The sequence below is a fragment of the Xenopus tropicalis genome, chromosome 10, assembly GCF_000004195.4.
Source record: "Xenopus tropicalis strain Nigerian chromosome 10, UCB_Xtro_10.0, whole genome shotgun sequence".
NCBI classification, from domain to species: Eukaryota; Metazoa; Chordata; class Amphibia; order Anura; family Pipidae; genus Xenopus; species Xenopus tropicalis.
The window spans coordinates 41964477-41985421 of record NC_030686.2 but is presented as its reverse complement, the minus strand read 5'-3'; the positions used below and the strand labels follow the sequence as shown (position 1 = coordinate 41985421).

The 20945-nt window shown below is 44.4% G+C and overlaps 1 protein-coding gene and 1 long non-coding RNA gene across 6 annotated transcripts in view; one reads left to right on the top strand and one right to left on the bottom strand.

Moving 5' to 3' along the window:
* The window catches only part of tox2 (TOX high mobility group box family member 2), a 70987-nt gene that overhangs the window by 4699 nt on the left and 45343 nt on the right, over positions 1–20945 (top strand). For all 5 annotated transcript variants that reach the window (XM_002932882.5, XM_004918520.4, XM_004918519.4 and 2 more), the window contains exon 2: positions 19067–19132. In XM_002932882.5, coding sequence (XP_002932928.2) covers positions 19067–19132 — 66 coding nt within the window. The remainder of the gene's footprint in view (positions 1–19066; positions 19133–20945) is intronic.
* The window catches only part of LOC105945282, an 83285-nt gene that overhangs the window by 39984 nt on the left and 22356 nt on the right, over positions 1–20945 (bottom strand). Inside the window, exon 2 of the long non-coding RNA XR_004220660.1 lies at positions 1980–2141. This is a non-coding gene — a long non-coding RNA (uncharacterized LOC105945282). The remainder of the gene's footprint in view (positions 1–1979; positions 2142–20945) is intronic.

The following is a 20945-nucleotide window of genomic DNA, read 5'->3' as shown; positions in this document are numbered from 1 at the left end:
GGGGAGAATGGAGTAGACAGGTTGCAAAAGGAGCTAAAAGCTGCATGGGGAGGGGGGGGTTAAAGTGAATCTAATTACCCTGTGGCCTCTAAGTAGTTTGTACATAAGGCATCTTGTGGTTAAGGTTAATGTTCTGTATCACAGCCTAAAGGGATACACGATTACATGGGTTCTTCCGTATACTCACTGCTACTATAGGCACCTCTCCCTACTATAACCATCTCTCCCTACTATACCTGCTATCCCACAGCCCCAGTCCCTTCCCAGAGGCTATTATCCACCCACTGCTACTATAGGCACCATCTCTCCCTACTATACCTGCTATCCCACAGCCCCAGTCCCTTCCCAGAGGCTATTATCCCCCCACTGCTACTATAGGCACCATCTCTCCCTACTATACCTGCTATCCCACAGCCCCAGTCCCTTCCCAGAGGCTATTATCCCCCCACTGCTACTATAGGCACCATCTCTCCCTACTATACCTGTTATCCCACAGCCCCAGTCCCTTCCCAGAGGCTATTATCCCCCCACTGCTACTATAGGCACCATCTCTCCCTACTATACCTGCTATCCCACAGCCCCAGTCCCATCCCAGAGGCTATTATCCCCCCACTGCTACTATAGGCACCATCTCTCCCTACTATACCTGCTATCCCACAGCCCCAGTCCCTTCCCAGAGGCTATTATCCCCCCACTGCTACTATAGGCACCATCTCTCCCTACTATACCTGCTATCCCACAGCCCCAGTCCCTTCCCAGAGGCTATTATCCCCCCACTGCTACTATAGGCACCATCTCTCCCTACTATACCTGTTATCCCACAGCCCCAGTCCCTTCCCAGAGGCTATTATCCCCCCACTGCTACTATAGGCACCATCTCTCCCTACTATACCTGCTATCCCACAGCCCCAGTCCCTTCCCAGAGGCTATTATCCCCCCACTGCTACTATTGGCACCATCTCTCCCTACTATACCTGTTATCCCACAGCCCCAGTCCCTTCCCAGAGGATATTATCCCACTGCTACTATAGGCACCATCTCTCCCTACTATACCTACTATCCCACAGCCCCAGTCCCTTCCCAGAGGCTATTATCCCACTGCTACTATAGGCACCATCTCTCCCTACTATACCTGATATCCCACAGCCCCAGTCCCTTCCCAGAGGCTATTATCCCCCCACAGCTACTATAGGCACCATGTCTCCCTAATATGCCACTTCAAGACACAGTGCCCGCTGATAATTCCTAAATCATACGGTAGATATGATATTGTGGAGAGATTGAAAGATGCAGATGAAGGATACCCAGCTGGGAATGAAATGCAGAGGCGGGGGTTAGTAGATAGACACAAGTATTACAATGATACCTATATAAACATGGAACCTGAGAACAAACATCACAACAAGTAGCGCTGATTACTATAATGTTACATTGTCTATGTCACCTGTATGTGGGTTTCATGATCAAAGAGATGCTGAGGGTTTAGTTTTCCCTAAGATTCCAATCAGAATGTACAATGCCGGATTAAGCCGCAGTTCAGTTACATACGTTTCCCTGGGTGTAGCTGTGCGTTCCCATATCCCATGTAAGCCTTCAGACATTTTTGATTCTAACAGCCCTTTGAGGTTCAACATTTGGTCAGGGTCGCTCTTAGGTTACAGACAGTGCTGGGTTTATATCCATCAGTGCCCTAGATATGGGCCCTCGACCAACCCACCTACCCCTATATCTATGGGATACCCCCCATGCCCTGGTTACAGAATTATAAAAAATATTAAGCCTTCCCACCATAGTTTCAATAAACCAAAGTAGACTCCCCTAATTTCATTTTTGATGAGCTTCCAGGGGTAAGTAGGGGGGCAAACAGGCATTTTCCCCAAAACCCACCTTAGCTGACCTTCAGTCTGGGCCCCCTAGCCCCTGCTTAGAAACCATTGCTTCAAAAACCCAATTATAATCACAAAATTGAATTGACTCACCTGTTATCTCTAGCCTGTATTTGCAATGTTTCCTAGGAAAGCAGTAGTCCTGATTTGATTGCAGGTTGTTGGCTTCCCCCCTGCCCTATTCAGAGCCCACCAAAGCCCCTGAATGGGTCTGAAGTTTAGATCACACACAGCCATGCCTTGGCACAGAGAGCCCTACAAACAGAAAGCAGACATATTTTGCAATGAACGATGCATTCTAGAAATGATGATGGGTAATGCAAAAATACAAGGCATCTTCAGTTACTGGGTTCCACAAACCATTAGATACACTGTATTAATATCTGTACTCTTAGTGCACTCTGGGTAAATGCTGCACTATAACACTGCCCCTACTCCATAGGATCATGAGAGAGTGCCCGTTGATAAGACTTTCACTCGATAGATAAACATTTACCATAGTCTATATAAGTGGGCTTCTCTTGACTTATTCACCCCAAGTCAAATAAAAGTAACATATGAAACAGTGCAGTATAGGCTACAGACCTCTAAGAATTCCTAGGGCATTAAATAAGTCTTTACCTAAAATATTGCTTCAAAACTGACCTCCAAGGTGGGCTTCCATGATTGGCTGAATAGTATGTCAGTCAGGGCAGAGTTCTGTCCAGTTTCAGACTTCCACACAGGCAACTTAGAATGAAACAGTCCGGTCTTTGCATGAGCTGTACACTTTAGAACCAGACAAGTGGCAAACCTAGAGCCCCCTAGTTATGGCAGCACTAAAGTTCTGCAACCACTAATCTATACTGATAGCTGTGGGACTTTAAGGCAGATATCCTGAAAGGTGATTGGTTAGCTGCAGTGGCGTTATTACCAAGTGTGGTGGGGGGCAAGCTCAGACTGGCAATCTGTGGGTTCAGGCAAATGCCAGAGGGGCTGCTGTAAGGTGCCATAGACACTCACTATTTATTGGGCTGGGGGGCTGTTTGGGCCTCTGGGTACTTGGAATGCCAGGACCCAGGCCCAGACTGGCAATCTGTGGGTTCAGGCAAATGCCAGAGGGGCTGCTGTAAGATGCCATAGACAGTCACTATTTATTGGGCTGGGGGGCTGTTTGTGCCTCTGGGTACTTGGAATGCCAGGACCCAGGCCCAGACTGGCAATCTGTGGGTTCAGGCAAATGCCAGAGGGGCTGCTGTAAGATGCCATAGTCACTCACTATTTATTGGTCTGGGGGGGCTGTTTGGGCCTCTGGGTACTTGGAATGCCAGGACCCAGGCCCAGACTGGCAATCTGTGGGTTCAGGCAAATGCCAGAAGGGCTGCTGTAAGGTGCCATAGACAGTCACTATTTATTGGGCTGGGGGGGGGGGCTGTTTGGGCCTCTGGGTACTTGGAATGCCAGGACCCAGGCCCAGACTGGCAATCTGTGGGTTCAGGCAAATGCCAGAGGGGCTGCTGTAAGATGCCATAGACAGTCACTATTTATTGGGCTGGGGGGGCTGTTTGGGCCTCTGGGTACTTGGAATGCCAGGACCCAGGCCCAGACTGGCAATCTGTGGGTTCAGGCAAATGCCAGAGAGGCTGCTGTAAGATGCCATAGACAGTCACTATTTATTGGGCTGGGGGGGGGCTGTTTGGGCCTCTGGGTACTTGGAATGCCAGGGCCTATTTTGAAGCCCAGGCTAGGCCAGGGGGGCCTGGGGTAACAGGGTGCCCACAATGGGGGGGGGGGGGGGTGATCATAAGTAACCTGTGATTTTGTACAGATATTAATTAGTAGTATTTTAACCTAACTTCTGTTGCTGAGATGTTGTGGTCCTGCTGCTGCCAGACCCTAAACAATGAGGGGGGAGCTAATACAGAAAGTGCTTCCTATATATTATATATATATATATATATACACTCAAAGCTACTTTTACTATTAAAACAAATAATAAATAGCAGAAATTAAGTGAAAATAGGAATCCACAGACCAACACACCATGAGTTACACACTAGTGTGCCATGTAATACAGAATCTAGGTCAGCCGAATCTCTATGTCTGTAGCAATGACCACCTCCCCAACCGCTAATGAGTCAATATGCACGCTAACACCACAATGCATTATTTATTATATGCACAGCCTCGGTGGTTAGGTCCTGCCTTAAAGGAACAGTAACCCTTCCCATGTACCAATAAAGCAGCATTCAGTTACATATATATAAGTGCTGTTGAATGGTATGTAAGCATGGGCTTATATGTAATGAACGGTTCAACTTTAACGGTCTAGTAACCCATAGCAACCAACTAAGCACTAGCATGGTTTACTAGACCAAGACAAACTTTGCACCTCTATTTGTCTAATTTGTGCGACTACTTAGCTGGCCTTGCTGCTGTTCTGCACCCATGACTCCCTAATTACCCCACATTGCTAGCCCTTATATTGGGCCGACAGTGTTTCACGTAGCAATGCAAGTGGATTGGATCAGGAAATCTCCCATTGATTGGGATGCCTCACTGGGAGAGAGGAGGAACGGCGGCTAAATAAAGCTCTCACTCCAAAGAGAAAGCTGCAATAACTTCTCATTAATCTCTCTTCTTTCTCGGCCGGATATAAAATCCCCAATTCTTGGCAGTTTACAAGCTCGCAGTACAGTTTACAAGGTAGAAATATCTCACCGGGGACAAACAAAAACCATAGGAAAGATACTTGGGGAGAAATAAGCCACGAGTTTAGCGGCCACAGGAGGAATGAGCGGCACGCGCTCCTCACTTTCCTCCCCTCCTCACTCTTTCACTTCCATTTGCTTTTAGGCATCATTTGCTCCCTGTTTTGCCTTTTCTCTTTGTCTTTTTCTCCCTTATTGACTCGCCCACAGGGCCCCCGAGACCTCCTCACCTTTATTCTTCCCTTTCCTCTACTTCATTCTTCTCTTTCTTCTTTTGGTTTTTACTATTTCCTCTCTTTCCTTAAACATCTCTTGTTTATTTACCCTGGATCCCTTTGTTACCAGTTATTATAATAATACACACCCTATGTGTTCAATAAAGGGGCTAAGCAGCACAAAGGAGCACTCGACCAGACAGTGCCAGCCCTGTCCTTACCACCCGTCCCATACTGTATCATTAGGGCCCTGTAGGGTGGGGGACAGGAGGGGGCAAGGTCGGACTGGGCCAGCAGGACACAAAAACAGTGGGACCCAGATTTCATGGGCCCTGCTGATCCAGGCCCATTCCTATGGTACTGTGAACACTCCTCTGCAGCACTGAAGATGCTGTCCTGAACTCTACCGCCCAATCAGGGCCAGACTGGGCTGGCGGGACTCTGGGAAAAAACCTGGTGGGCCCTGCTGACCCAGACCCGATCCCCACTGCCATTGCTTCCCTGCTGCCCCCCCAACGGTGTTGAAGTATAAGGTACACAAGCAGGGGAGGGGTTGGGGGTAGATGAGTGGGTTTGAGCAGGCAGTCGGGCCCCTAAGGGTGGTGTGGGGGCCCCTGGGGTAGTAGCCCAGTCTGACCCTGTGCCCAATCACAGGAAGGAGGTAAAAGTTATGCAGAAGGGGTGGCAGCAGCAGGGTAGGGTGGAGTTTTGAAGCTGTAGCCCCCAACACCCCAGTCTGACACTGGCAGGAGGGACACCTATGTGCCTCTCCCACCTCTAATGAATACAGCTGGTGAATGCAGGCAGCTCTGTATTAATAGGGGCGGCCATAATAGGGGGCCAGGGCGGAGTCAGTAGTCTGAATAGTGGCCCAAAGAGTTTCTGGGAAATCTGTAGCTTTGCCACTCTCCCACCAGACCATACTTACACATACATACCCATGCAACTGCCACCCTAGCACCCTGTGACTGCCTGCTGCACCGGGCACATTTGCACCCAACATGGTACATACGCCACTCAGCAGTCCCAGTGACAGATTTATAACGTATGTATATACGTTATAATGTAGCCTTGCCCGGCACAATACCCAGCCAGGATGTGAGGAGGAAATCCTGATGCAGAGCTGTTATTACACAGCCGGGGAAACGGCCAATGACATATGAGCAAGTCAGGTCTCACTACCTAATTAAGCATTCAAAGGAGCAATATTTATCTTCAGGATCAATCCCCTCTGCTTGCTCCAATGGTCTGTACCGTGCCATCAATATTTCTCGCTAACAGAGAGTGCTAGAAATACTCACCGCCCTTTCAGTCTCTTTAGATTTTTCTTACTGTATTCTAAGGTAGAGGACTTTAGGGGGTCCCAGTAAAAATCAATGGGCTGGACCTCTCCTATGTCTCAGACAATTCTACCAGTGTCCCCACAGACACTGAGGCTTCCTAAAAGGGATTCTGTCATGATTTTTATGGGGTAATTTTATTTCTAAATTACACTGCTTACATAGCCAATAATTCCCTCTGCCATTTACCATTTTATTCTTGAACCAACAAATGTATTTGTAGCTGTAATATTGGTGTGTAGGCGCCATCTCAGTGCCTTGTGCCTGAGTCTGAGCTTTCAGCCAGCGCTACACATTAGAACTGCTTTCAGCTAACCTATTGTTTCTCCTACTCCCATGTAACTGGAGGAGTCCCAAGCCGGACTTGGATTTCTTACTATTGAGTGCTATTCTGATACCTACTGGGAGCTGCTATCTTGCTCCCTTACCATTGTTCTGCTGATCGGCTGCTGGGGGTGAGGTGGGGGGTATCACTCCAACTTGCAGCTCAGCAGTAAAGTGTGACTGAAGTTTATCAGAGCACAGGTCACATGGCTGTGGCACCCTGGGAAATGAAGAATATGGCTAGCCCCATGTGAGATTTCAAAATTAAATATAAAAAAAATCTGTGTTTGTGAAAAACAGATTCCAATGCAGGATTCTGCTGGAGAAGCTCTAGTAACTGATGGGTTTGAAAAAAAACATGTTTTCCCATGGCAGTATTGCTTTTGGGGCAGATCACTGTCAGGGTAACTTTTAGTTTGTTATAGAAGGGCTATACGTTGGAGCTCTTCAAGTTTTGGAATGATTTGTCTTTCTATTCTGACTCTTTCCAGCTTTCATATGGGGGGGGGGGGGCTACAATGTTATTGTTACTTTTTATTCTTTATCTCTCTATTTAGACCCTCCTGTATTCATATTCCAGTCTCTCTTTCACACCATTGCCTAATTGGTAGGTTGAATTGGGCCCTAGCTATCAGATAGTTGCTCAAACAAAACCTAAATAATGAAAAAAACACTAATGATAAAAAATGAAGACCAATTGCATACTGTGTCAGAATAGCACTCTTTACATCATACTTAAAGATAATTTAAATGTGAATAACCCCTATCTATCTATTATTTATCTCTGTATCTATCTATTTCTGTATCTATCTATCATCTATCATTTATCTATCTCTGTATCTATCTATCTATCTATTTCTGTATCTATCTATCTATCTATCTATCTATCATCTATCATTTATCTATCTCTGTATCTATCTATTTCTGTATCTATCTATCTATCTATTTCTGTATCTATCTATCTATCTATCATCTATCATTTATCTATCTCTGTATCTATCTATCTATCTATCTATCTATCTATCTATTTCTGTATCTATCTATCTATCTCTGCATCAGTCATATATTATCAGTATCAGTAGTTGCAATACATGTGCTGTAAGGCACCAATTTTCACATATGTGCCCAGCTGACCCAATGCCCAGATGTGGCCCTTCAAGTGACTTTTATGACCCCCCATACTTCCCATTGACTGCACTAATGTCTAACTAGGGAATCTTGACTTAAATATGATCCCAGCTGCACACTAGTACCATTATGTATAAATAGGGCTCCTTTTGGAACACAAGTGCCAAGTGACCGCCATGTTTTTTTACCCACAACGCAGATATTTATTCCACCACAATTACTGCATCATTGGGGATTGTGCCCAATGCATGGTGGCTCGAATGTTCATAGTGGTTATGGCGTCACTTCCAACGCTTGGCGATTTCTATAGCGTGATTCTTTGGGTGCAAGTCTGCTGCTGTTTGTATTGATGCCCTGGAATACTGCCATGCTGGTCAGAACCGGGGGGGACCCAGAGCTCCACCCCCAGTCCAGTTCTGGATTTAATGCAGGCGGCTGATAGGGAGCCAGGCCAGCCAAGAAAAGGTATGAATGAGCCCCATTATCTGACTAATCAGAGAGCACTGATCTAAGAGCCCACTCTCTCTGCCCCGACCAGTCTATCTCAGGAAGAAGTGGTTCCTTCAAAAGATTGGGTCCTCCTAAGCCTCCCATGGTGTCTACAGAGGAAGCTGAAACCACATGCCACGGTGGCCCATAAATTCCAGCCAAGCGGTTTGCATGAGACGACTCAGGAAGCTCCCTGACAGGCTGATAAAAGGCCATATTCAGGGGGGGGCTATTTAGGACAGCGGCAAGAGAGAGGAGAGAAAGAGGAAACCTACAGTGGGAGACCACAAAGCAAAGCACGTGACCAATACCTATAAATATCAGCTCTGAATAACACACTGGGGCAGGAAGTTTGATGGAGCCGCTGTGTGTGCAAGTGTTTTGCAGAGAGCACCTCGGTGGGTATAGGGAGTAGATCAAAGTGCAAAGATGCGCCTTAAAGGGCCACTCTGTACTATTACGCTTTCACTTTATTTTCTTATATACACTCCGTTAAATCAGTAGACATAGTCGATTCTGCACGGAGAGCCTTCTATATACCTGTATATCTGGGTTTGTGTATGAGCGGAGAGCAGCCATGATTGTTCTGATGCGGAAACTCCATTTAAAGAATTGTGAAACAGTGCCCTCCAATGGAAATGCTTGCTTGGCTTTAAAGGGCACCTATCGGTGGAAAATATTTTACCCCACCAAGAGCGCAGGTTTAATAGAGCCCACACTCTGGATGAGGGAAACTATACAATTTTGTACAAAAAAAAAAAAATTCTAACCAGCAACAAGGAGGAGCTCCCAGTGTGGGCGGCCATGTTGTGACACTAACATACAAATGATGCCTAGTGTCCCAGTTTGCTCATAATGCGCATTTGTGTGAGAGAGCCCCAGCTCTCCAGGGCCAACAGCTACAATAATATGCAAAATATCCACCAATGAAAATCCCAGTTTCCCAGCACTGAACAAGTCCCTCCTTTATCCCCATGTATAAAGTCAGTGCAATGTAATGACGCCAAAATGGCGCAATCGTCTCTGTATGTAAGATAACAGCAAGATAGGTGCCAAAGTACTGGAAATCAGCATTCTTATTGGCAGGGGCGGGCCAAGCCGACCGGGCGCCCGAGGCAACCCGGTCGGTCAACGACGCCCACCTCCTGCGCCAAAGTACAGGAGGAGGTGAGGGGGGGGGCGGTGCGATTAGATCGGTCATTGCCTCCGCCGCTAATGACAAGCGACGGGGGCAATGACAAAGTAGCACTAGGGGTAGGCAGGAGAGGCTCCTGCCTGGCGCCCCCCAATGGTTGCGCCCTAGGCAGCTGCCTCTTCTGCCTACCCCTAGTTCCGGCCCTGCTTATTGGTCAGTTCTATTGCATCTGTAATTAACATTTACAGAATTCTCATTGGTGACTTTTTTCCATGTGTAATTAAAGGGCACCTATCAGTTGAACAGCTGGGATTTTCATTGGACGATTATTTTGCACATGTTAGTAACATGGCCGCCCACACTGGGAGCTCTCTCCTGCTGCTGGTGGCATAGTGCACACTTTAAAGGGGAAGTCCACCTTTTCATTAACTTGAATATGTTATATGCAGACTTTTAAAAGCACTTTTTAATTATTGTGTCTTTTTTTACGTATTAGCCTTCCTATCCTGGCTATTTTCTGTATTAAAAAATGCTGTCTGGTTGTCGGGGTTCCTGGTTTCTAACATAATGAACCCCTAGCATCAATCTAACAGTTTCAATTGACTGCAAAAGAAAACTGCCCCTTTAAATTAACTGAAACTTTGCAATGATTAAATATAGTGGAAATTAGCTTGTGTTCTCTGTCAACTTCCCCTTTAAACCTTCTGTAGCGTTTATAGAGGCAACAGCCCTGCAGTTATTTAAGGGTTTGTTTATTTGCTGAGCTGGAAGGTGCTACGTTTGAGGCGCGAGTGTTATTGTGAGACGTTGCAAATTGCATGTTTAACTCGCTAAGAACATCATTTGAGGAGGACAATTAAGCTGGAAATTAGAATTCCCTTCAGCCCCAATGAATTTTGCTTTGGCATTTCCTACAGCGAGAATGCTAGTTTAACACTTAGCCAATTATGGCGCTCGTTTCCATGTGACTGATCAATATTGTGACAGGGAGGTCTCGCTCAGACAGGTGACACCGACACTGTGGTTCTGATACTGAGACTGAGTATTGGCAAGAAATGAGCGCTCGGTGCCTCCATAGAGTGGGCCAGGCATTCTCTATACTACATTCTCGGGGGGAAGGCTATAATATATAATGATTCCATTCACACGGGTCAGTGGGGCTTTAGAAATCTCTTGGAGGGCCACATACAGTTAGACAGCCCTATGCTGGGAGGTGGCAGAACAATATATGATAGCTGATTGGCTTCTGCAGTTGTGTTTATTAAACATGGAACTAGGGGTAGACAACAGAGGCACTTGCCTTGGTGGCAGCCATATTGGGAAAAGGGGGCCGGCATAGTTGTAAAACATGTTTATTGTGTGAGTCAGTCTGTATCTAGGTACGTTGCAAGTACACAAAGCCCCAAACAGAACCCCATAGGCCCCAGTAAATAGTGAGTGTATATGGCATCTTATAGCATAGGACTTGTTTTCTAAAATCCAAATTTGCCAGCACTGTCTTTTTTGGGCCGACTCGCTACGTTTTAAGGGGGATGGAGTAACTTTCTAACTGACAGTTTTCCCCTTAGAATTTAATGAGGTTGGTCTTTTGTTTTTATTTGCCTTTGCTTCTTTCCAATCCAAAGAGTTACCTAGCATCCAAAAATCTGGTTGGTATTATTAGTGGGAATATATATATATATAGTTTTACCCTCTCATATTCACACTCCAGCTTGCCATTCAAGCCCCTGGTTGCTAGAGTCAGTGGGAGCATAGCAACAAGGAGCCAGGTGGTGTTTAAACTAGCAGCATAGACATAAATCTCTCTGATGAGAGACTTATAACTGTAGGGTAGAATGGGGTCTGTTAACTCATGCATGTCTATTGGGGGGGGGGGGTGGAACACATAAAAAAGCCACTACAAAGAAATGCATCTAGACACACCCATGTGTAGGGTCCCTGTGAGTGCGGCCATATTGAGGTGTCCATTATGTCCCTTTTGTTAGTCCCGAACTGTGAGTGTGTGTTTGGGGACAACCTTTAAACTTATGGAGGGTCTCTAATCAATGATGCCACAACCCCCTGAAATTGATACTTAAAACCAACTTTAGAACTGATGAAGGCCTGAGCAGAAGCTCTCTATAACAGTCACATCTCTAGAGGTTTGCTTCCTTTCAGAAGATCAAAGTTCTTGAGATGTTTCTGCATAGCTGGCTCTGTCTGTGCCAATGCATTCTTAGAAAAGGACCTGTTATATATTTCCTCAATGTAACCCTTCTACAGAAAGCTCCAAGCTGTGGTGCAACATCCACCAAAACTCTTTACTCAGCATCTGCTGATTATAGACATCACATTTAGAAACATCTCTCTTTGGAGTATGAGCTTCTTCATGTGGTCAGACATGGCACCGAAGCCCTACCACTCATCTGTACAGTATGTTCTGCCACCACCCTCACCTCAACAAGCTCTTCTTCTCTAAAGAGTGAACTTCTAGGCCCTGTTGGGTTATAAGTGGCAGCATGAACTCTGCGGCAAAGATTGGGGGTTTCAGTCATTACTGATGAGGAAACGGAGAGCATTGAGGGGTACTGTTCATTAGGCTGAATGAGGGTAGCAGAGCAGTGTTACAGAACATGAAGGATCCAGATGCCCCAATCTTATTGTAATAGCAAAATAAAGCATATAGGAATAATATATATTCCCATATGTATTGGTAAACCCATGGGTCACTGGGGGGGTTTAGGTGTAAGGTTATGTCTGAAGCCTAAAGCCATGGTTTTAGGGAAGGGAAGCTTCAGACCGTCAAACTACAGTTGGCGGGGGTCAAGGGCCAAACTTTTAGCAGGACCTTACTCTTCTATATTCTCAGCCAATACCCTGCTGTGATGTCAGCACCATCTGGTCACATTACTCCTATCCCACCCAATCAAAGGTCACTTCAGATTGGCATGACCAGTATAAAAGCACTCAGCTTTCGGCCTTGTGCCTTTATAAGGCCATGGAACTGCTTGGTGACTTATTATATCCTTATATTTATTTTTCAATAGTGGGTACATTTTTAACTCTATATATTTTTTTATATGGCAATGGAACTCCTCCATGGCTTACAATACCCTTATATTTTACAATAGGGGGTACATTATTCACTAGATATATTTTTATATGGCCATGGAACTCCTCTGCGACTTATAATATCCTTAAATTTTACAATAGGGGGTACATTATTCACTAGATATATTTTTATATGGCCATGGAACTAATTGGTGACTTTTTTAATAGGAGGGACATATATTCACTAGATTTTTATGTGGTTATGGGACTCCTTATATTTTACAATAGGGGGTACATGATATATTACAGAACCGGCACTCATGTATTATACCTAACTGTCATCTCCCTGACATCCCAACTTTTCAGTTGCTTAAAACTTCTGATTGCTTGCAAAGGTCTTACTACAACCCGGGGCAAAACCTCCCCTCAGTTTAGCCTTGCTCCGTGCAAATAATCTTCAGTCAACATTATCATTTGAAGAACAATAGGTCACAAGGTTTATAAAGTCGCCGAATCTGCCCCCTGTGTTCCCCCCACTCCCACCCCCCTTAGAGAGAGTTATATGTTTAGCAGTGGTTGCGGATTTAACTGTCACAGATAAAGTGAGATATACAGGCCTGCCACAAAGCCACACTTCCTGCTGCTGCAGCTCCCTCCAAGGTGTGTTCACACGTACTGACACTCTGCCTTCTATATTGGAAAATATTATATTATATATACACACACACACATATAGATACATAGAAAGGGGGGTAGGGAGATGCATAGACAGATAATTATGCACTTACAACCTAAAGATTTTAAAAAAATTTAATTTATTTGTAAAAACACTGAATATATATGCTTGAATCGGTAGCACCTGGGTCAATTAGCCATTTGCTAAGGAGTGCTGAACCCTCGTGGTTTGTATATATATATATATATATATATATATACATATAATAGAAAGAGTGCCGCACTCAAAGGGACTTGATACAAAAGAAAAAGAAAGAAAGAAAAATTCCAACGTTTCAAGCACAACCAGTGCTCTTCCTCAGGTCTGTTGGTTTGTCCCTTTTTTCAATAAAAACACTTTTTCTTTTGCATCAAGTCCCTGTGAGTGCGGCACTCTTTCTATTATATTTTTGTTTTTGACCTGCACCAGGGGCATTTGGACTTGTATAGGGTGTGCTCCTCCCTGTGTAATATATATATATAATATATAAATATAATATATTTGCAAGCCGATGTTGTGACATGGACTCTATACTGAGTACAAGAAGGCTGTATGGGAGATTCTTGGCTCAGTACATATTGGTTTGCCAGTGCCAAGCGAGCACCCTGGCATTTACAGGTATAGAATCCGTTATCTGGAAACCTGTTATCCAGAAAGCTCAGTATTACAGAATAGTCATCTTCCATAGAGGCCATTATAAGCAAATATTGTTTTCATTTAAGTGCTTTCGTTTTGCTCGCTAATAGTTAAATTAGTTGTTAACGAAGCTGCATGAATCCTTATTGGTAGCAAAATAATTCTATTGGGGTTATTTCATGTTAAGACAATGTATGGTGATTCAGATTACGGAAAGATACCTTATCTGGTAAACCCCAGGTCCCAAGCATTCTGGATAATAGATCCTATACCTGTAAATATAAGGTTAGCGGGGCAGTTATGGCCACTGCCACTGGAACTGACCCCCCCCCCCCCCCAATATGCAGATAATTAAGACATAAATGAATGTAAAATCTTCTTTTCTTTATTTCTCGCTTGTATTTACTTGCAACCTTAATGTATACACCCATTTACAGTACAGCGCTGCGGCACATGTTGGCATTTAATAGATATGCATTAACAAATCCTATTTATAAACAGACGCATATGTTTTCCTATTAAGGACAATACTTAGCAACTTTTCAATTGGTCTTTATTTGCTATAGTTTTCGAGTTATTCGCCTTCTTCTTCTGACTCTTTCCGGCTTCCAAATGGGGTCACTGACCCCGGCAGCCAAAAAATCCATTGCTCTGTGAGGCTACAACTTTATGCTTATTGTTACTTTTTATTAATTCTCTTTCTCTTCAGGGCTCCTCTATTCTTCTTTCAGACTCTCATTCACACCACAGCATGGTTGCTATGGTAATTTGGATCCTAGCAACCAGTTAGCTGCTGAAATTCCAGCTGAACAAAAAGCTAAATAATTTAGAAACCACAAATAATAAAAAATAGACCAATTGCAAATTGCCTCAGTATAGCACTCTCTACATCATGCTAAAGGTTTATTTGAAGGTGAACAACCCCTTTAAGGTGTCTGTTGGGGAGAGAGGCTTATGATTAAAGTACGAGTTTACTTCTCCTTTAATTCGGAGATCATAACAAAAGTCAATGTGAGGGTGAACATTTCATGACCCCACAGCGAGACATGACGAAGGCGGCAGTGTTATTTGTGAATGAGGCTTCATTATTCGCTCTTGGCGTCCAAGCCTGTGTGTAGTAGCATATGCTTCTCTCCCGGAAGTAAAGATGGAGGAAGATAAGTGAGTGTGCGCTGGAGGAAACCAGAAGTATGTTTTCCATGGCTGCTATCAGATGGTGCGGTGAGGGGGGAGGAAATGCAGGTATCTGTACTCAGCCCCTCGCTCTTATCGGTGCATCTGTGTTTAGCACATTCAGTTATATTGGCTTGATTGCTGCATCCGCTCCTCCACTCGATAAACTCACTGCAGGCGTCACCTCAAGTCCCCACGTCAGGGTGACAGGAGCAGCCTTTATTTACCTTAGCAGTTAGGTGCAGAGCCTTTATGCTCTCGAGCTAGACCCAAAATGGTATTATATGTTATTAGAAAGGTATTAAACATAGCAACATCGGGACAGTCCCGATTTTGACAGCTCAGCCTGCAGTCCCGGATTCTTTCTGAAAAGTCCCTCATTTCCCTTTGATCTCCTGCACTGAACGCTTAAAAAGATACAATGTTTCTCAAACTTAATTTAAAAAGTAGCTTTTGGCAGAGCCCAGAAATCTTAACAAGCTACACCTGCACTGAGATACATTGTTTTTCAGACTTAATTAAATAATTGGGTTTTTGGCAGAGAGCCCAGAAAGTGAACAAGCCACACCTGCACTGAGATACAATTGTAACTAATAAGCTAAACAGGTCTCTTGGGGGTAAAGACTGAGCTAAGCAGTGACTTTGGGGCTCAGGTAGGGTTGGCCCCCAGCCTTGCTATATTTGTATCTATCTTTCCTATTCCCCTGAGCACCAAGCATTATTTTTATCAAGCAGCTGGCAAACCTAGGGTGGTGCCCCATTGAGAAGGTTTATGATAATAGGCTTGGTTTCTCTACTGTTTTTATTGAGTGTTGCAGTCCACTTAGCTGTGCTCTGATTGGCTACCGCTTTGGTTTAGTTATACAAATGTCTTTAAGGTTTGGTTCAGTTAGGGTTAGACTGGGCCAAAAGGGTCCTAGGGGCACAGGTATATCTGTGGGTGGGCACAGGATTCTGGCAAATGCCAGAGGGGCTGCTGTAAGATGCCATACTCACTATTTATTGGGCTGGGGGGGCTGTTTGGGCCTCTGGGTACTTGGAATGCCAGGACCCAGGCCCAGACTGGCAATCTGTGGGTTCAGGCAAATGCCAGAGGGGCTGCTGTAAGATGCCATAGTTCAGCGCTGGAATTGGCTACAAGTTGCCCTAGCCATGTAAAACTTATATTGGGTCAGCCCCTTGAACATTCTAATGCATAGGATTGGCTACAGTTTGGACTAACCATGTGAAAGTTATAATGCTTTGATAGGCTAAAGATTGAATGTTCCTGTGCTCTGACTGGCTACATCTAACTCCGCCCACTTCGGTTATGAGCTAGTGGTACAAACAAGGGTTAATAATGATTATTTTTACTTCATTCATTATTTTTATTTATACACTGAGTTGGGAGCTAAGGGGCAGTTTTCAGTGATGTCCCCCACCCGCTATACAAAGAATATTAATAATTCTTAGGGACCCACTTTTAACAGAGCAGCTCCCAACTAAATGTATCAGCAGTGCCATAATACATTTTTTTAGGGTGCTGTGCCTTTAACTGTACAAACTATAGGGCGATACCACAAAGAGACGGAAAAAAAGAGCACAGGTCTCGGAATAGACAAAGCAAGAAGAAGGCAAAAAAAGAAAAAAGGGGGGTGGAGAGAAACGCAGAGAGCTCTTAGTAAGGGCAAGTTCATTCCGAGAAGACCTAAAATTGACAGTGTTTCGTGTACATTGCCCCCCCCCCTGTGATAAAGTAGGTGGTACGGTCTGTTTAATAGGGGGGAGAAAAAAAATAAAGGTCGCTGTACCCATGGTAACACTCCGAGCCAATCGAAAAGCCCCAATTTAAGCACACAAAGCACCTGTTATGTTGTTTAAGAACGCACCAGCCAATCAGAACCCACCAGTGGGCATTTCCCTCTCACTTTACGCTGGTACGTTCACAACACGTGTCCCCGAACTGAAAGGAGGTTTTTTTTTTTCTGTACCATTTAATGAGGCTGAGCAATTACTGGGAACAGCTTCCAAACAAGAATGTTTGTGGATAACAACATGTGCATAATTAGTCCTTAATGAGCCATTGTGCGCGCGGGATTTTATTCCCCCCTGTTAAACGTGCAATTAAATTTATAATGGTTTATAACATGGAGAAAAACCGTACGGAGAAAGGAGTCTATCATTTGCCGCATTAACCCTTTCACTTTACAATAGGCAGGGAAGAGGTACAGGGTATAAATAAATATATACATTGTAATATATACCCTATTTATATACTATGTCCTATCTATACCCTGTATTCTATATATCCTATATATATATATTTACCCTGTATCCTATATATACAAGCTATATAACATTAATTTATGCCTTTGCTATTCAAGAACTATGAATGTAAAAATATCCTATACAAGCAGTGTTGACACTATAAGGCTGCAGTTATACAGGGAACCCTAAGCATCACTCATGGGTTATAAGGGATAATGTACCCCCTCCTGTAAATGATAAGGATATTAGCAGCCACTGAGGGGTTCTGTGCCCATATAAAGGCACAAGGCTGCAGGCTGAGTTATACAGGGAACTCTGAGTATCACTCATGTATTATAAGGGATAATGTACCCCCTACTGTAAATGATAAGGATATTAGCAGTCACTGAGGGGTTCTGTGCCCATATAAAGGCACAAGGCTGCAGGCTGAGTTATACAGGGAACTCTGAGTATCACTCATGTATTATAAGGGATAATGTACCCCCTACTGTAAATGATAAGGATATTAGCAGTCACTGAGGGGTTCTGTGCCCCCCATATAAAGGCACAAGGCTGCAGGCTGAGTTATACAGGGAACTCTGAGTATCACTCATGTATTATAAGGGATAATGTACCCCCTACTGTAAATGATAAGGATATTAGCAGTCACTGAGGGGTTCTGTGCCCATATAAAGGCACAAGGCTGCAGGCTGAGTTATACGGGTCAGGAAACAGTGAGTATTTCCTTGTTTGCTCCATTTAGCTCAAGAAATAACAAAAACTATACAGACAGACAGATGATAGATAGATAGATAGATAGATAGATAGATAGATAGACAGATGATAGATAGATAGATAGATAGATATTCAATCTGCAAGCTGAAGATTGGCTTTACTCCATCCTTGCCCTAATTCTTCAAATCTTACTGACTGAGGAACATGCAGCCTTGACTTTTTTGTTGTTCATGACTTTAGGAATCTGAAGAATGTATTTTGCTGTATCGGAGAGCTTGACACAAAGTGTTCAGTTCTGTAATACGTTTCTTCCTCTCCCCGTTCCTCAGAGATCCTAATAACGGCCTCTATTCACCAGGGGCCAAGAGCAGGCTCTAACCTTGGGCGCACATTCTTGCCTGAGAAAGCTGGCGTGGGATGTTGCTTGTGGGCATAATAGAGGTACCCCCTCTGTTTGGTGGGCATGCTACTTTTATGGCACAGAGTATGGGAGTTTTTCAAGTCTGCACTTCTTAATTTTAGTCCCGCCATTGTCAAGGCTGGAGACTATGATCAGACTACAATGTGCCCTTTTTGTGTCACACTCACTGTAACTCTACATTGGGGGGGGGGGGGGCTTCATGCCTCACTACAGTGGCTGTTATATCCTCTCTGTATTTATTAAGAGAGTTGGACACCTTTACTATTGTCCTAGTCTTGGTACCTGCTGGTCTAAATGTGATGATGTGCTAGAACCTGAGATGTGATGATGTGCTAGAACTCGCATCTCCAGTGGTGCCCAGAGCTGATACTCCATTCGACAGTCTCTCTAGCATCTTAACATTGGCTGAAGAACAAAGCACATTGCACATTGCTAGCTATCCAACTAAACACTGCCATCCACTGCTCTAACTGTTGTTGCTTCCATACTAAAGAGCAATTGCATAGGTGTTGCACTCTAGGCTAATCATGGTGTGATGGAGCTGGTCAGGTAGATCCATCTTCTGCCATAGCTTCAGGTTAACCAGAGAACAGTAAAATAGTTGAGCAACCTCTGTAGCCAGGGGCAATTGGAAGGCAACCAGGGGATTCCAAAGAAGTGTTGTTATGCCTTTGTCCCTAGGAAGAACAGCTGTGAAATGAAAATATAATGGATTTTGGTTATAATGAGAGTGAAGTCTACTATGGTTTTGTTCACACTTGAGTAGAGGGTTTTAAAGGTTCTTGCAAGACTGGATCACAGGGAAAAACAAGGCTCCTGGTCTCTTATTCCTTCAGCTCCAGCCCTGAAGCAGCAGAGATAAGAATTATACATCTCCAGCCTATTACTGTCCCCTGATATCCCTTCTTCTTCTTCTGTTACAGTTTGATGGGGAGAACATGTACATGAGCATGAATGAAAACAACCAGGACTTCCTTTCAACAAATCAGGTAAGTTCCGTTCCACTTTGTTTCCACTTCGTTTCCACTTATGTGGTATAAGTGGTTATATAATTCTGTTCAACTAGTACCGGCTCTTCATATAGTCTGGTTGTTGAACTGGAAGAACATTGTATTGTGTGAAACCACTGGAGGATTGTCTACTCGGAGATAGGTATCTTACCTATGAGCGCAGTCAGTGAACGATGGTTGGGTAGAATAATAATCTTAGAAATTTGAAAGATCTCCATGTTATTCCTTTAGCTTGAGGAACAGTGGTTTGACATTAGGGTCTGAGTTTGTTTCAGAACATTATGTGCTGGCCACATTGGTTCTCTACTGTGTTCTTTTTGGACTGAGATTCAAAAAAGCATCACACAGGAGGACCAAATGTCTCACTGTTGTTCATGGTTGTCATATAAACCTTAGTGTATGTGTTGGGACACATAGCAGGCAATGTAGCTAGGTAATCTTTGGTGCAATTGCACCTTTTTGATTGGCCAAAGCCAAGCCCCACCTGATAGTTTTCTGTGGTTATCAGCCATCCTAAAACTGCATAGGCCTGCACCCTTGTGTAGCAATGAAACTAATTGGATCAAGGGCTGACCAGTAGCATCAGTGCAATGTGCCTGTCCACACCAATGGTCAGAAGTGTATAATGTCTGAATGGGTGGGCCGATCAGTATGGTTTTGCTCAAGTTCCCCCCCTGAATGGACAACTTTAGAAAGACAGTAATTCTGTTGACTTTAAGTCATTGAGTCCAGGACCATGAGGCTTCTACCCCACTGAAAAGGCCTGGAGCAGTGGCAACAAGGAGCCTCAGTCTGGAGGCCAGTTAGGGTAAAAACTGGAAGGGGCTATGTAGTGGAAGGGGCAGGGCTATGACACGGAGGGGAGGGCAATGCTGCTAAAGCAGAGGGAGCGGATGGTGGATAGGTAATGGGTGGCATGGAAGGGGAGTGGAGGGCAGGATGGAGGCAGAATTAGGGTGGGCCGGAGGCAGAACATTAGTGATTACAAGTCCATTGCCAGTAAATTGTAATACTAGCCGTGGCCCTGGCTGGTATTTCACCTCTAGGCTAGCGATATACCGGCAAGGTGGCAATTCGAATCTAATATTGGACATGCATTTCCCTTCTGGGATGCTAAATATGTCACTAAGCAACACAAATGAGGAAGAAAATGAGCGTCTCCTTCTGATGATGCGCCGCCTCTCCATTGGCTGCTCAGTCAGCCACTTCCTGTCCCTCTTGTGTCTTTTCATTCAGGATAAAAATGGTGGACTATATGAAGCAGTATAATGTGGCCGGCGAGGTGTACTTTACCAGGGAATGAATGACCTAATAAAAGTGAAAGCTATAAAATATTATTAAAGTCATTATGATCCCTGTGTAGCTCCTGTCACAGCCGCTAAATTACAGTACATGCCCCCATCTTGTTGGCCTCATTCATATTAGTTACAGAAATAGGACCCCCCCCCCCAACTCTTTCTAGAACACATTACGGCTGCTTTTAGGCCTGTCCGTGCCCTCGGGAGAAATACAAATTATGTAATTCCACCTATTTAAATCAAATCACGGTGACACTCCTGACCGCGGCACAGAACTAGATTTTCTCTCCCAAACAGACGCGGACATTAATGAGAGATGACATCCAGTTATTCAGCAGTGACCCGCTGACCCGCCGGAGAGGAGAGAGGGGGACGGTGGGGGGGGGGGGATGTAATTTGTGTGTGACTGGGATTGTATAGGAAGCCTGCTATTGTCTGCCTAGTACAAAGCAAGGCCTTTCTCTAAAGGATGAATGGAGTGTACAAACAATTGT